At 39.3% G+C, this 13,649-nt stretch overlaps 2 protein-coding genes across 2 annotated transcripts; both read right to left on the bottom strand.

The window, feature by feature from the left end:
• Positions 1–325: 325 nt before the first annotated feature.
• Positions 326–3,180, bottom strand: LOC143022083 (compound eye opsin BCRH2-like). Its single transcript, XM_076180048.1, has 5 exons — positions 2,346–3,180; positions 1,973–2,181; positions 1,471–1,610; positions 889–1,202; positions 326–553 (listed from the first exon to the last, which is right to left on the bottom strand). Exons 1-5 carry the CDS (start codon positions 2,601–2,603, stop codon positions 326–328), a joined length of 1,149 nt encoding a protein of 382 aa, XP_076036163.1. The 5' UTR covers positions 2,604–3,180.
• A 6,452-nt stretch (positions 3,181–9,632) lies between these two features.
• Positions 9,633–12,341, bottom strand: LOC143022068 (compound eye opsin BCRH2-like). Its single transcript, XM_076180016.1, has 5 exons — positions 11,700–12,341; positions 11,354–11,562; positions 10,861–11,000; positions 10,279–10,592; positions 9,633–9,942 (listed from the first exon to the last, which is right to left on the bottom strand). Exons 1-5 carry the CDS (start codon positions 11,955–11,957, stop codon positions 9,715–9,717), a joined length of 1,149 nt encoding a protein of 382 aa, XP_076036131.1. The 5' UTR covers positions 11,958–12,341; the 3' UTR covers positions 9,633–9,714.
• Between the last annotated feature and the right edge of the window lie 1,308 nt (positions 12,342–13,649).

Here is a 13,649-nt window from a genome sequence, read left to right as displayed (position 1 = left end):
ACTGTCTAGGGACCAGTCCGGAGATCAAGTACCAGCCCCTTGGGGATGTGCGTAAGGAAGGTAATTGCGTCGACCACCCTGACCTCTTTCGGCGTACACAGAAACCATCTTTAGTAACAAGCAAGTCACGATTGCAAAAAGAATTGTCTCTTATATATATTTCAAAGCGGGCACGAAATAATACTTGGCAATAAGAAATTAAACCCTCATTTATTTTTATGTATTTTTCATGCATAAGGTACCTAAGATTACATGGAGCGAATGTCTGACTAGAAAGGTTCGTATCACATGGTCATGAGCGTGTCGTGGATGGCTAAAGTTCGGATTATTCCTTTTCGTCCTTTGTGACTGTCGACTGGCTGTCGTTCGAGGCTTTGCTGGAGGGTGCCTCCTCATGGATGCAGAGCCATGGAAGCTCCTTCTGCAGCGCCAGCCGGTAGCGGGGGTGGCTGATAGCATAGATCATGGGGTTGTAACAAGACGCGGTCTTTGCCAGCAGGGCTGGGAGCATCGACACCAACGGAGTGATCGATGCTTGATCGAAGAACATTCCCTGTAGGTTAAAACCAAATAAATTTGATCAGAAATTAGTTTCAATGGTTTCCTTGGCGGTTCAAAGTAAGTGTCTCAGAAAGTAAAGATAAGGTAAATTGGCCATGTGAAAAAAAAAGAAAATTACTACGATGGAGTGATTTCCTGGTTACTTTACAGTCAATAGTCATACCACAGAAAATAAGGAAACGACTAAGGTAACACGATATATAGACAAGTGTCTTCAGAATATCACAGCATTTCTCAGGGGAACCTCAAGCCTTAGTGAATTGAGAAAGTATAGTTTCTGGTGGAGGTCTACAATGCAACAGGAGATGGAGCACTCCCGTTCCTCACCTGGACAACAATGGCTGCGTAGGGCGTCCAACAGATCAACCACAGGGAGACGTTGGTTACAGCCACCTTGGCAATCCGGACTTCGGCTGAATCGCCATCGCTCTCGCCACTGGATCTGAGGTTGGAAACGTTCATCTTCTTGGCCTGTGCGCGCATGGCGGCTTCGTGGGCGCAGATGGCTTTGATGATGGACACGTAGAAGAAGGCGATGCACAAGAGCGGGATGCAGAAACAACAGATGAAGAGGCACAAACCGTGAGAACGGATGTTCCAGTCACGTGTCAGGTAGTCGAAGGAACAAGAGTCCAGGATTCCTGTAGGGCGAGGGCAGATCAAATTCAGTCCATCTTTAACCTATCCAACTATTTCGTTCAGCTGATGGTCAGTCTTTCGACTAAAGAGTCTGAGCCAAAAGACTTCGTCATTTCACATGAGGCTATTTAACTTTTCTGACGTCACCGAGACTTCCATGTCAAGTGACGTGATCTATGACATGTTCTTCTGAATGAAAAAAAATGAACACACTGTAGTTCTTCAGTCCTACTTATAATAAAGAAACGAGATTCATGCCAATATATTTACCTTCTGGGATGTACTTTCCCCACCCAATGAAGGGGAAGATGGACATGAGGATGCCATAGCCCCAGCAGAACATCATCATGCCAAAGGCCATGCCACTCGTCAACTTTGTACCATTCATACCACGCACAATAACATTGTACCTGGCGCCAAGAAAATAGAAGAAATTAATGAAATATAGACGGGATGTGTGTGTGTGTGTGTGTGTGTCTGTGTGTGTCTGTGTGTGTTTGTGTTTATTCAAGGGTACAAATCATTGTTTTTTGATCAAACAAATGAACAAAAAGGTAGAGGATGGACATATATTTATGATAAAGAGAGGTTAAATTTCTCATATAAAAGAAATTCTCTACGACGTTTTAAACATGGAAGGGATCACCAAAACAAAAAATTAGAACCTACTTATTGAAAGAAAGTAGACAACGTAACAAACGCATTGACAACATTAATGAAGAATTTTGATTTTTTTTTTCTTCAAAATATGTACGTCTTTCCAGACTCTCACCTGTCGTAGGAAATGAAGACAAGACTCCAGAGGCTACACAGTCCTGTGATAGCGCCCAGGCAAGCATAGAGCTCGCACATGAATGGACTAAAGTACCACACTCCTCCCATGAAGCAGTTCCAAGTGAACCAAGGGAACTGTGAGAGCAGCATGCAGAGGTCACTGAAGGACAGGTTAACGACTAGCATGTTAGCGGGCGTCCGAAGATTCTGTGGGGAAGATAAGGTAGTTTAAAGTAAATCGGGAAATGGGCTTTGTACTTGCAATAACCCAAACAGTGATAAAACGTGAAAATTCAAATAACGTTCATGGTTGCATATGTATATGTACATAGCATATCTCATGTGTTTGGTGCGATAACACAACAGCTCACCTTAGTTTTGAGGAAAACGTAGAGAACAATTCCGTTTCCGCAAATAGCCGCTGTTCCGAGGAAGAGATACACGACGCCCAATATGTAATGAACCATTGGATTTACCGGAGGGAAATTCATCCAGTGAGGATGGACATACTCTTTCATGTGGTCGGGAACGAGGTCACTGATAACGACTCCGTCAGGATAGCCGAAGCTGAATTCTTGGGTTCGAGCCAGAGCTCGAGGTCCTGTTCCGTTGAAGATTGAGGGGAACATTGTGAAGGTGAGGACGTTGGTTCTAGAAGTCGAGGTTAAGATTAGAAATTTCCCGATGTTTCTTCGTTGGGTGATGCCAAATGACTTTCGAGAGTGTTCTGTTCTTCGGCACAAGTCTTCTTGTTTATTTTTTGTTATCCGATGTAGATTTCAATTCAACTGTTCTTTGATCTATCGGTGTACCAAATGCTTGTGTCGTTCGGTTTCTGGAGTTCCAGGAGGAGACTTGTAATTATATAGGGAAGGAGCTCTGGGCTAACGAGATTACCTTCCCCAAGACGTTTAGGGCGTACCTCGTTGACTGAGCGCTCATCATCTTATACAACCAATTTCCACTTTAGTTTACCGTGGTCGTGACGTCACATGTCTTACGATGATGTAATTCTTCATCAATGTGGCTTTACTTTTAGTGACAATGAAGATTATATTATTTCTTTTCTGATATAAAAATGTACATATCGATTTCTTGTCACGTTGATATTTGTTAACGCGCATACGCGAGCGTGCGCACACACAAAAACAAATATAGTGAAATGTAAAGATGAACCCACGTTGTGCCATAAATTTGTAAATGGTAGGTTGAACCAGAGAAGGAATATTTCAACGGAAAGTTGATGTGTAGTATATGAGGAAAAAAAGAGACTAAATCAATAGATAAAAGTTTTCAATCGGTATTCAACAAGGAGGAAGAATTCGTACGAGAGAAGAAAATAATCTGAAATATATTAAACAATTTAAGATTGGAAGAGAACAAAGTGAATAATGATAAAAAACACTTACAATTAAGAAAGACCCAGCACTAGATTTGACCTCTAAATGGGAATTAGAATAATATTGAGAGCAATTGGTCGGCAAAACACTCCACCTGATTATGTGTTCATTGGAAGAAGGGATACGACCATGGGATCAGAAAAAGGTAAACGTGGTACCAATCTACAAGGGAGAAAGTAGAGAAACATCTTATCTATAGCCCAGTATCCTTAACTAACACAATAACCAAAATATGCTAAAACTCGTGAAAAGACCAGTGGGTCAAATAATTGGTGGAGAAAGGACCTGGTAGACAACCATTTCAAATTCAAAAGGTAGAGGAAAGACCTTAGTCAAGAACAAATTAAGTTTTAATTCGAAAGCAGTCGATGTGCTACATGAAGGAGATGGTTGGACATATTGTGTATGTCTTGACCTGGAGAAAGCTTTTAAAAAGATGCCACACAATAGATTAATGTGGAAATTTGAAAGTGTTGGAGGAATTAAAGGTGGCATATTAGAATGGACGTGGGATTTTCTGAAGGGCAGGCATTTGACAACAGGGGTGAAGGTAGAGATATTCATTTGGAGAGAAGGGACAAATGGGGTATAATAGGGATTGGTACTAGCTCCATTAATGTTCTTGTCATATATTAGCACGGCGAATGGTTTAGATGTCTATATACTATTCGCTAATAGTACCAAGATTATGAAAAGTGTGAAAAATGAGGAATATTTAAAGCTGTTGTAGAAAGACTTAGAGTTTATGGATAGAATTCGCGCTAGATAAATAAATTCAACATAAAGAAACGCAATTTTTGGATATGGGATAAAGTAAGAAGACAGCCCAATAAAACTATACAGTGGGTGATGAACTAATCACAAAAGAGAAGAAAGAAGAGGATATGAAAGTCAGAATGACGGGAGAGACAAACTGTTGTTTATGAACATAAGCGTAACATTTCATTATATGGATAAGATTATGATTTGCCCAAAATTGGAACATGTATTGGTGTTGTTGTCACACAGAAAAAAAATATTAATGAGAATTCAAAGGACACCAATTAGAAAGGTCCTTAACCTATCTTAGAAGATGCATGAGGAGAGATAAAAAGAAAGAGGACTGCCCACATTTCAAGAACAAATAGAGTTTTGATAAAATAGCTCTCTTTAGAATGGAATAAGAAATGGAAGAAAAAATTTACAACGAGAATCTACTTGTACGGAATGAGAATACCAGGAGGACGCAGCACAAATAAAAACAAATAAATAAATAACATATATATATAAATAATAGCAATGATAAGAATAATAAATCAAGAACTAAATAAAAATATATTAATAAATAATTAAATAAATAACTTGCTTGAATACAAAAAATCTTAGCCTTCCATATAGTTGCGATAAATCATGAGGTTAGAAGTAATCTAGGAGGACACCATAAGTGAATTTAAAGTTAAGATTGGCAAATTGATATATAAACAATAACTCATAGACACACCTCCAAGGCCGCATATTACAATTTGGTAAGTGGACATCCACCCCCATGCATAATAATAAAACCAAAAACACACACACACAAACACACATACACATACACGCACACACATATATGTATATATAAGTACAAACTAGAGGAAAACAGAAGAAGATGACACGGGTCTAGTTCGCAATTTATTCCTGACCGATTTCGCTTTGAGCTTCCTCTGAAGAAGAAGCTCAAATCGAAACCGGTCAGGAATAATCTCGGAAATAGACCTGTGTCTTTTTCTTCCACCTTCCTCAACATGTCACAATGGCTCAACATACACACACACACACACACACACACACACACACACACACACACACACACACACACATACACACACACATATATGTATATATATATATATATATATATATAGATAGATAGATAGATAGATGGATACATAGATGAAGAAAGTAAATGCTGGACTCCTCGAAACAAGTCCAGCGTTTAATTTCTTCGTCTATACAATGGTTCCTTGGCTCCAGGTCTTTACGAATTATTACCATCTTTGGTGAAGGCGGGTGATTTGCCTCGCAAAGCATTAGACGTTACCTGAGCCCTATCCATGTTCCTTCTTCTTTCTCTGTAAATAAGACATGCCTTTTGCTCCACTACTCTGTATTCCACTAAAGAGGATCACAGTCCTTCATCGAAATATATGGATATCATCTTTTTCATTTCTTCTTATCCAACACAGTGGGTTCTTGGTAAATTTTACGAATGTGTTACGACATTACGTTGTAGTTATATATATATATATATATATATATATATATATATATATATATATATATATATATATATATATATATATATATATGTGTGTGTGTGTGTGTGTGTGTGTGTGTGTGTGTGTGTTTGTGTGTGTGTGTGTGTGTGTGTGTGTGTGTGTGTGCACGTGTGTGTGCGCGCGCGTGTGTGTGTACAGCTACACAGAAAACTATCGTTAGTAGGGGTGTCGAAACATTCGCTAATGAACATAACCTTATGATACCGAAGGGTTGGTATTTCTGGGGTTCGAATTGTTCGAATTCCTTCTGAATGAATATGAATCGAATAATAGTTCCGGAGTTCATATGGATTCACTATGACATGATAATCTTATTTCCGATGGAGACTTTAACTTGTCTCAAATAGTTTCGTTGTTTTGTGTCAAAATGATTAGCGTGATTTACTAACGATAGTTTTCTGTGCAGCTGTACATAGGTATATATATTTACATATACCGGTATACATATATATGTACATATATATATGCATATATATATGTATATATATAGATATATATGTATATATATACATATATATGTATATATACATATATTCATATATATATATATATATATATATATATATATATATATATATATATATATATTTGGTACATACATACATACATATACCAAAGCTTTTTTCCCCCTTACCAGGTAGATAGCCAAAAAGGACAAAATCACTTCCACCCACTCCATCCCCGAAAACACTCCACACCCCTCCACCCTCCCTCCCATCTTAGCACCTCCTAGATGACGGGTCATCCCTGCACCCTGTCCACTGCCCTGGGTCAGAAGCAGTGCCGCAGGACACAGCACATCCACAGCAAGGCCGATTCATTAAATCGGCGACCCCCCCTCTCCGTCACCCCATATGAAGGAGAGGACGGGGAGAAATCCCTTCGGGCTGCGTCAAAAATTTTTGCTCACACACACTACCTCACCCCCCATTCCCCCGTCCAATCCACCTCATGCATCACAACATTTTCCATATACAACCATTCTCCATTCACCCCTGTCTTCTGTCCTCTCCCGTCCTTCCTCAACAGACATTCCCCTCTTCCCCAAAGCCCCCTTCACCCATCCATCCATCTCATCCTAGGACGTCCCCTCATGTTCACTCCCTCCACATCTGCCTTCCATACCTCCTTTACTAGTCTTTCTTCACTCATTCTTTCCATGTGTCCAAACCATCCTAATACTCTTTCATCAACCCTATATCCCAGCTCCCTTTCCACCCCTGTTCTCCTCCTCACCTCCTCATTTCTCACTCTATCTAGCCTAGTAACCCCCATCATACTTCTCAGACACTTCATCTCAAACACATTGAATCTCCTTCTCTCTTCCTCTCTTATGTTCCATGTTTCTGCTCCATACAGTGCTGTTGGCGCTATCACTCCTTCATACAAAGGATTACAAAGGCAAAGCATGCCGACAGGAGACCTTTTGATCCATATCTAGGTCGGATGCGAAAAAAAATCATATTAATAATAAAACAATAAATAAAAACTATAATAATGTAAATAACAAATAAAATACATAAATAAATGCATAGGTAGAGTTAAATAATAAACAAACAGGTAAATAGTAAATAATAATAAATTGACATATAACTAATAATAAATGAAAATCAGACAGACAAATGATAACAAAACAAAAACAAATAATATAAGATAAATTATAATCATTACAGCATCTTACTTAGGTATTTATCTAACTGATTCTTAAAGCTTCGAACTGAACTACATTGCACTACCTGTGCAGGAAGTTTATTCCATTCATTTACTACACGGTTGGCAAAGTTGTTTCTACCTACTTCTAAATTGAATCTATTTCCGGATAGTTTGAGACCATTGTTTCTTGTCTGATTCTCATTCAATGTGAAAATTTTGTCACTTTTGATGTTGTCAATTCCCTTTAATATCTTAAAGACTTGTATCAAGTCACCTCTGAGTCTACGTTTTTTTAGGGAAAACAGATTCATGTGTTTTAGTCGATTTTCGTATGATTTATTTTTGATATTTGGAATCAGTTTTGTGGCTCGCCGTTGTACTTTTTCCAGTCTGTCAATGTCTTTAATGAGATTCGGTGACCATACGGAAACAGCATATTCCAAATGTGGACGACGAACTAACGATTTATATAGCTTGTTAATGAGTGATGGATTTTGAAGTCAAAAGATCGCGCAATCAGTCTTATAATCTTATTTGCTTTCTCAGAGGCTGAAATACACTGCTTAGATACATTGCTTAGCATCCATTCCCAGATTCCTATTCCTCATTACACTTTTTAATCCACCAAGGCATTTACTCGCTTCTCTCAATCTACATTCTACCTCCACCTTCACTCCACCCTTTCCTGCCACATTTGCACCCAAATATCTAAAACTATCCACTTCCTCCAGTTACTCTCCCTTAATGCTCACTTCCAGATTACTGCCACTTTCACCCCTTGTACATACGCTTTAATATATTCATTTATACCAAATATATCTCCTATGTGAAGGAGATATATTTGGTATAAGTGAATATATTAAAGCGAATGTACTAATGGCTGTATAGTCACATATACTTTATATCTTTATGTACATTGATGGTGTATGTACACATGTATTTATTCATGGGTGTATATATGCAATATGTATCTGTGTATGTAGGTCTGTATGCATGCATGTCTATGTGTAAACATTAAAAAGGATTACAAAGGCTGAACTTGCCGGCAGGAGACCTTTTGGTCCATCATTAGGTCGGATGCGAAAAAATCGATAATTATAAATAAATATATAAGTAAAAAGTATAATCATTACTAACCATGTCACAGGCCGTACACGTAATCCACACACATGCGAGATGGTACTCGTCTTTAGCAAGACCTTCAACTTCACTGACTTCGCATTCCCTCAATCACAAAACACATGACTCAAGGAATGCTAACGTATCACAACAATATGACGCCGTCTCGTCGTCACCCAAGAAGGAAGTACCTAATGTCACCAGACAGATCCAACTACATTATCGTAACTTCAATATATACGCCATAAATAACCACAACCACAAATAACACTACTAAACCCATTACTATGCAACTAACACAAGTACAGTGTATATTATAATACAAACACGTTCCCCAGGATACAACTACACCAAACATGCTTATCTAGGCGCTTTTCCATTTTATAAATGGCGGCTGCGCCCGCCATAGATAGGTAGCCTAGGTCAGGAACCTAGGAGAGGAGACTGGGGAGAACTCTCTCCCTTATCCATGGGAGACATTCCCCGAAGCTGTAAATAACAAGTTCCTGCCAGTAAGCCGCCAAAGTCCACCGAGACTTTACATCGCCGCGCTACCCCTATAGGTAGCAAACCCTCGTTACATATGTGTGAGTGTATGTATGTACGTATGTATATATGTATATAGATATGTATGTATTGTGTATGTATATGTTCGTATGCATGTATATGTGTATGTGTATCTGTATGTATGTGCGCGTAGTTATGTGTGTATGTATGTTATGTATGTATGTATGCATGTATTTATGTATGTATGTACGTTTGTATTCATATATTTGTACGTGTCTTCGAGCAAATATGTATGTATATATGTACGTCTATATGTACGTATGTATTTATGTATGTATGCATTAGATATATGCATATAGGTATGTATATATATATGTATGTATATGCATGCATGTACGTATGTAGAGGAACCAATTGAATCATTGTATGGTCGAGTACTGTCTAGGGACCAGTCCGGAGATCAAGTACCAGCCCCTTGGGGATGTGCGTAAGGAAGGTAATTGCGTCGACCACCCTGACCTCTTTCGGCGTACACAGAAACCATCTTTAGTAACAAGCAAGTCACGATTGCAAAAAGAAATGTCTCTTATATATATTTCAAAGCGGGCACGAAATAATACTTGACAATAAGAAATTAAACCCTCATTTATTTTTATGTATTTTTCATGCATAAGGTACCTAAGATTACATGGAGCGAATGTCTGACTAGAAAGGTTCGTATCACATGGTCATGAGCGTGTCGTGGATGGATGAAGTTCAGATTATTCCTTTTCGTCCTTTGTGACTGTCGACTGGCTGTCGTTCGAGGCTTTGCTGGAGGGTGCCTCCTCATGGATGCAGAGCCATGGAAGCTCCTTCTGCAGCGCCAGCCGGTAGCGGGGGTGGCTGATAGCATAGATCATGGGGTTGTAACAAGACGCGGTCTTTGCCAGCAGGGCTGGGAGCATCGACACCAACGGAGTGATCGATGCTTGATCGAAGAACATTCCCTGTAGGTTAAAACCAAATAAATTTGATCAGAAATTAGTTTCAATGGTTTCCTTGGCGGTTCAAAGCAAGTGTCTCAGAAAGTAAAGATAAGGTAAATTGGTCATGTGAAAAAAAGAAAATTACTACGATGGAGTGATTTCCTGGTTACTTCACAGTCACTAGTCATACCACAGAAAATAAGGAAACGACTAAGGTAACATGATATATAATAGACAAGTGTCTTCAGAATATCACAGCATTTCTCAGGGGAACCTCAAGCCTTAGTGAATTGAGAAAGTATAGTTTCTGGTGGAGGTCTACAATGCAACAGGAGATGGAGCACTCCCGTTCCTCACCTGGACAACAATGGCTGCGTAGGGCGTCCAACAGATCAACCACAGGGAGACGTTGGTTACAGCCACCTTGGCAATCCGGACTTCGGCTGAATCGCCATCGCTCTCGCCACTGGATCTGAGGTTGGAAACGTTCATCTTCTTGGCCTGTGCGCGCATGGCGGCTTCGTGGGCGCAGATGGCCTTGATGATGGACACGTAGAAGAAGGCAATGCACATGAGCGGGATGCAGAAACAACAGATGAAGAGGCACAGACCGTGAGAACGGATGTTCCAGTCACGTGTCAGGTAGTCGAAGGAACAAGAGTCCAGGATTCCTGTAGGGCGAGGGGAGATCAAATTCAGTCCATCTTTAACCTATCCAACTATTTCCTTCAGCTGATGGTCAGTCTTTCGACTAAAGAGTCTGAACCAAAAGACTTCGTCATTTCACATGAGGCTATTTAACTTTTCTGACGTCACCGAGACTTCCATGTCAAGTGACGTGATCTATGACATGTTCTTCTGAATGAAAAAAAATGAACACACTGTAGTTCTTCAGTCCTACTTATAATAAAGAAACGAGATTCATGCCAATATATTTACCTTCTGGGATGTACTTTCCCCACCCAATGAAGGGGAAGATGGACATGAGGATGCCATAGCCCCAGCAGAACATCATCATGCCAAAGGCCATGCCACTCGTCAACTTTGTACCATTCATACCACGCACAATAACATTGTACCTGGCGCCAAGAAAATAGAAGAAATTAATGAAATATAGACGGGATGTGTGTGTGTGTGTGTGTCTGTGTGTGTTTGTGTTTATTCAAGAGTACAAATCATTGTTTTCTTATCAAACAAATGAACAAGAAGGTAGAGGATGGACAGATAGTTATAATAAAGAGAGGTTAAATTTCTCATATAAAAGAAATTCTCTACAACGTTTTAAACATGGAAGGGATCACCAAAACAAAAAATTAGAACCTACTTATTGAAAGAGAGTAGACAACGTAACAAACGCATTGACCACATTAATGAAGAAAATATATATATATATATATATATTCAAAATATGTACGTCTTTCCAGACTCTCACCTGTCGTAGGAAATGAAGACAAGACTCCAGAGGCTACACAGTCCTGTGATAGCGCCCAGGCAAGCATAGAGCTCGCACATGAATGGACTAAAGTACCACACTCCTCCCATGAAGCAGTTCCAAGTGAACCAAGGGAACTGTGAGAGCAGCATGCAGAGGTCACTGAAGGACAGGTTAACGACTAGCATGTTAGCGGGCGTCCGAAGATTCTGGGGGGAAGATAAGGTAGTTTAAAGTAAATCGGGAAATGGGCTTTGTGCTTGCAGTAACCCAAACAGTGATAAAACGTGAAAATTCAAATAACATTCATGTCTCATGTCTTTGGTACGATAACACAACAGCTCACCTTAGTTTTGAGGAAAACGTAGAGAACAATTCCGTTTCCGCAAATAGCCGCTGTTCCGAGGAAGAGATACACGACGCCCAATATGTAATGAACCATTGGATTTACAGGAGGGAAATTCATCCAGTGAGGATGGACATACTCTTTCATGTGGTCAGGAACGAGGTCACTGATAACGACTCCGTCAGGATAGCCGAAGCTGAATTCTTGGGTTCGAGCCAGAGCTCGAGGTCCTGTTCCGTTGAAGATTGAGGGGAACATTGTGAAGGTGAGGACGTTGGTTCTAGAAGTCGAGGTTAAGATTAGAAATTTCCCGATGTTTCTTCGTTGGGTGATGCCAAATGACTTTCGAGAGTGTTCTGTTCTTCGGCACAAGTCTTCTTGTTTCTTTTTTGTTATCCGATGTAGATTTCAATTCAACTGTTCTTTGATCTATCGGTGTACCAAATGCTCGTGTCGTTCGGTTTCTGGAGTTCCAGGAGGAGACTTGTAATTATATAGGGAAGGAGCTCTGGGCTAACGAGATTACCTTCCCCAAGACGTTTAGGGCGTACCTCGTTGACTGAGCGCTCATTACCTGAATACAACCAATCTCCACTCTACTTTACCGTGGTCGTGACGTCACATGTCTTACGATGATGTAATTCTTCATCAATGTGGCTTTACTTTTAGTGACAATGAAGATTATATTATTTCTTTTCTAACGCGCACACACAAAAACAAATATAGTGAAATGTAAAGATGAACCCACGTTGTGCTATGAATTTGTAAATGGTAGGTTGAACCAGAGAAGGAATATTTCAACGGAAAGTTGATGTGTAGTATATGAGGAAAAAAAAGAGACTAAATCAATAGATAAAAGTTTTCAATCGGTATTCAACAAGGAAGAAGAATTCGAACGGGAGCAGAAAATAATCTGAGATATATTAAACAATATAAGATTGGAAGAGAACAAAGTGAATAATGATCAAAAACACTTACAATTAAGAAAGACCCAGCACTAGATTTGACCTCTAAATGGGAATTAGAATAATATTGAGAGCAATTGGTCGGCAAAACACTCCACCTGATTATGTGTTCATTGGAAGAAGGGATACGACCATGGGATCAGAAAAAGGTAAACGTGGTACCAATCTACAAGGGAGAAAGTAGAGAAACATCTTATCTATAGCCCAGTATCCTTAACTAACACAATAACCAAAATATGCTAAAACTCGTGAAAAGACCAGTGGGTCAAATAATTGGTGGAGAAAGGACCTGGTAGACAACCATTTCAAATTCAAAAGGTAGAGGAAGGTCCTTAGTCAAGAACAAATTAAGTTTTAATTCGAAAGCAGTCGATGTGCTACATGAAGGAGATGGTTGGACATATTGTGTATGTCTTGACCTGGAGAAAGCTTTTAAAAAGATGCCACACAATAGATTAATGTGGAAATTGGAAAGTGTTGGAGGAATTAAGGGTGGCATATTAGAATGACACGTGGGATTTTCTGAAGGGCAGGCATTTGACAACAGGGGTGAAGGTAGAGATATTCATTTGGAGAGAAGGGACAAATGGGGTATAATAGGGATTGGTACTAGCTCCATTAATGTTCTTGTCATATATTAACACGGCGAATGGGTTAGATGTCTATATACTATTCGCTAATAGTACCAAGATTATGAAAAGTGTGAAAAATGAGGAATATATAAAGCTGTTGTAGAAAGACTTCGATAGAGTTTATGGATAGAATTCAAGCTAGAAAATTAAATTCTACATAAAGAAACTCAATTTTTGGATATGGGATAAAGTAAGAAGACAGCCCAATAAAACTATACAGTGGGTGATGAACTAATCACAAAAGAGAAGAAAGAAGAGGATATGAAATTCAGAATGACGGGAGAGACAAACTGTTGTTTATGAACATAAGCGTAACATTTCATTATATGGATAAGATTATGATTTGCCCAAAA

The sequence above is a fragment of the Oratosquilla oratoria genome, chromosome 43 (assembly GCF_046742065.1).
Source record: "Oratosquilla oratoria isolate Oo_2021 chromosome 43, ASM4674206v1, whole genome shotgun sequence".
NCBI classification, from domain to species: domain Eukaryota; kingdom Metazoa; phylum Arthropoda; class Malacostraca; order Stomatopoda; family Squillidae; genus Oratosquilla; species Oratosquilla oratoria.
Note: the sequence above shows the minus strand (reverse complement) of the source record. Positions and strands in the feature narration are given on the sequence as shown.

Bases quoted from the DNA above. Each gene is read 5' to 3' on its own strand.
- LOC143022083 (XM_076180048.1), bottom strand. From the start codon at position 2,603: ATGTTCCCCTCAATCTTCAACGGAACAGGACCTCGAGCTCTGGCTCGA. The intron at 2,182-2,345 runs GTGAGCTGTTGT...TCTTCCCCACAG, and splicing joins ACGTTTTCCTCAAAACTAAG to AATCTTCGGACGCCCGCTAA. The intron at 1,611-1,972 runs GTGAGAGTCTGG...TCTTGGCGCCAG, and splicing joins GTCTTCATTTCCTACGACAG to GTACAATGTTATTGTGCGTG.
- LOC143022068 (XM_076180016.1), bottom strand. From the start codon at position 11,957: ATGTTCCCCTCAATCTTCAACGGAACAGGACCTCGAGCTCTGGCTCGA. The intron at 11,563-11,699 runs GTGAGCTGTTGT...TCTTCCCCCCAG, and splicing joins ACGTTTTCCTCAAAACTAAG to AATCTTCGGACGCCCGCTAA. The intron at 10,593-10,860 runs GTAAATATATTG...CTCGCCCTACAG, and splicing joins GGGAAAGTACATCCCAGAAG to GAATCCTGGACTCTTGTTCC.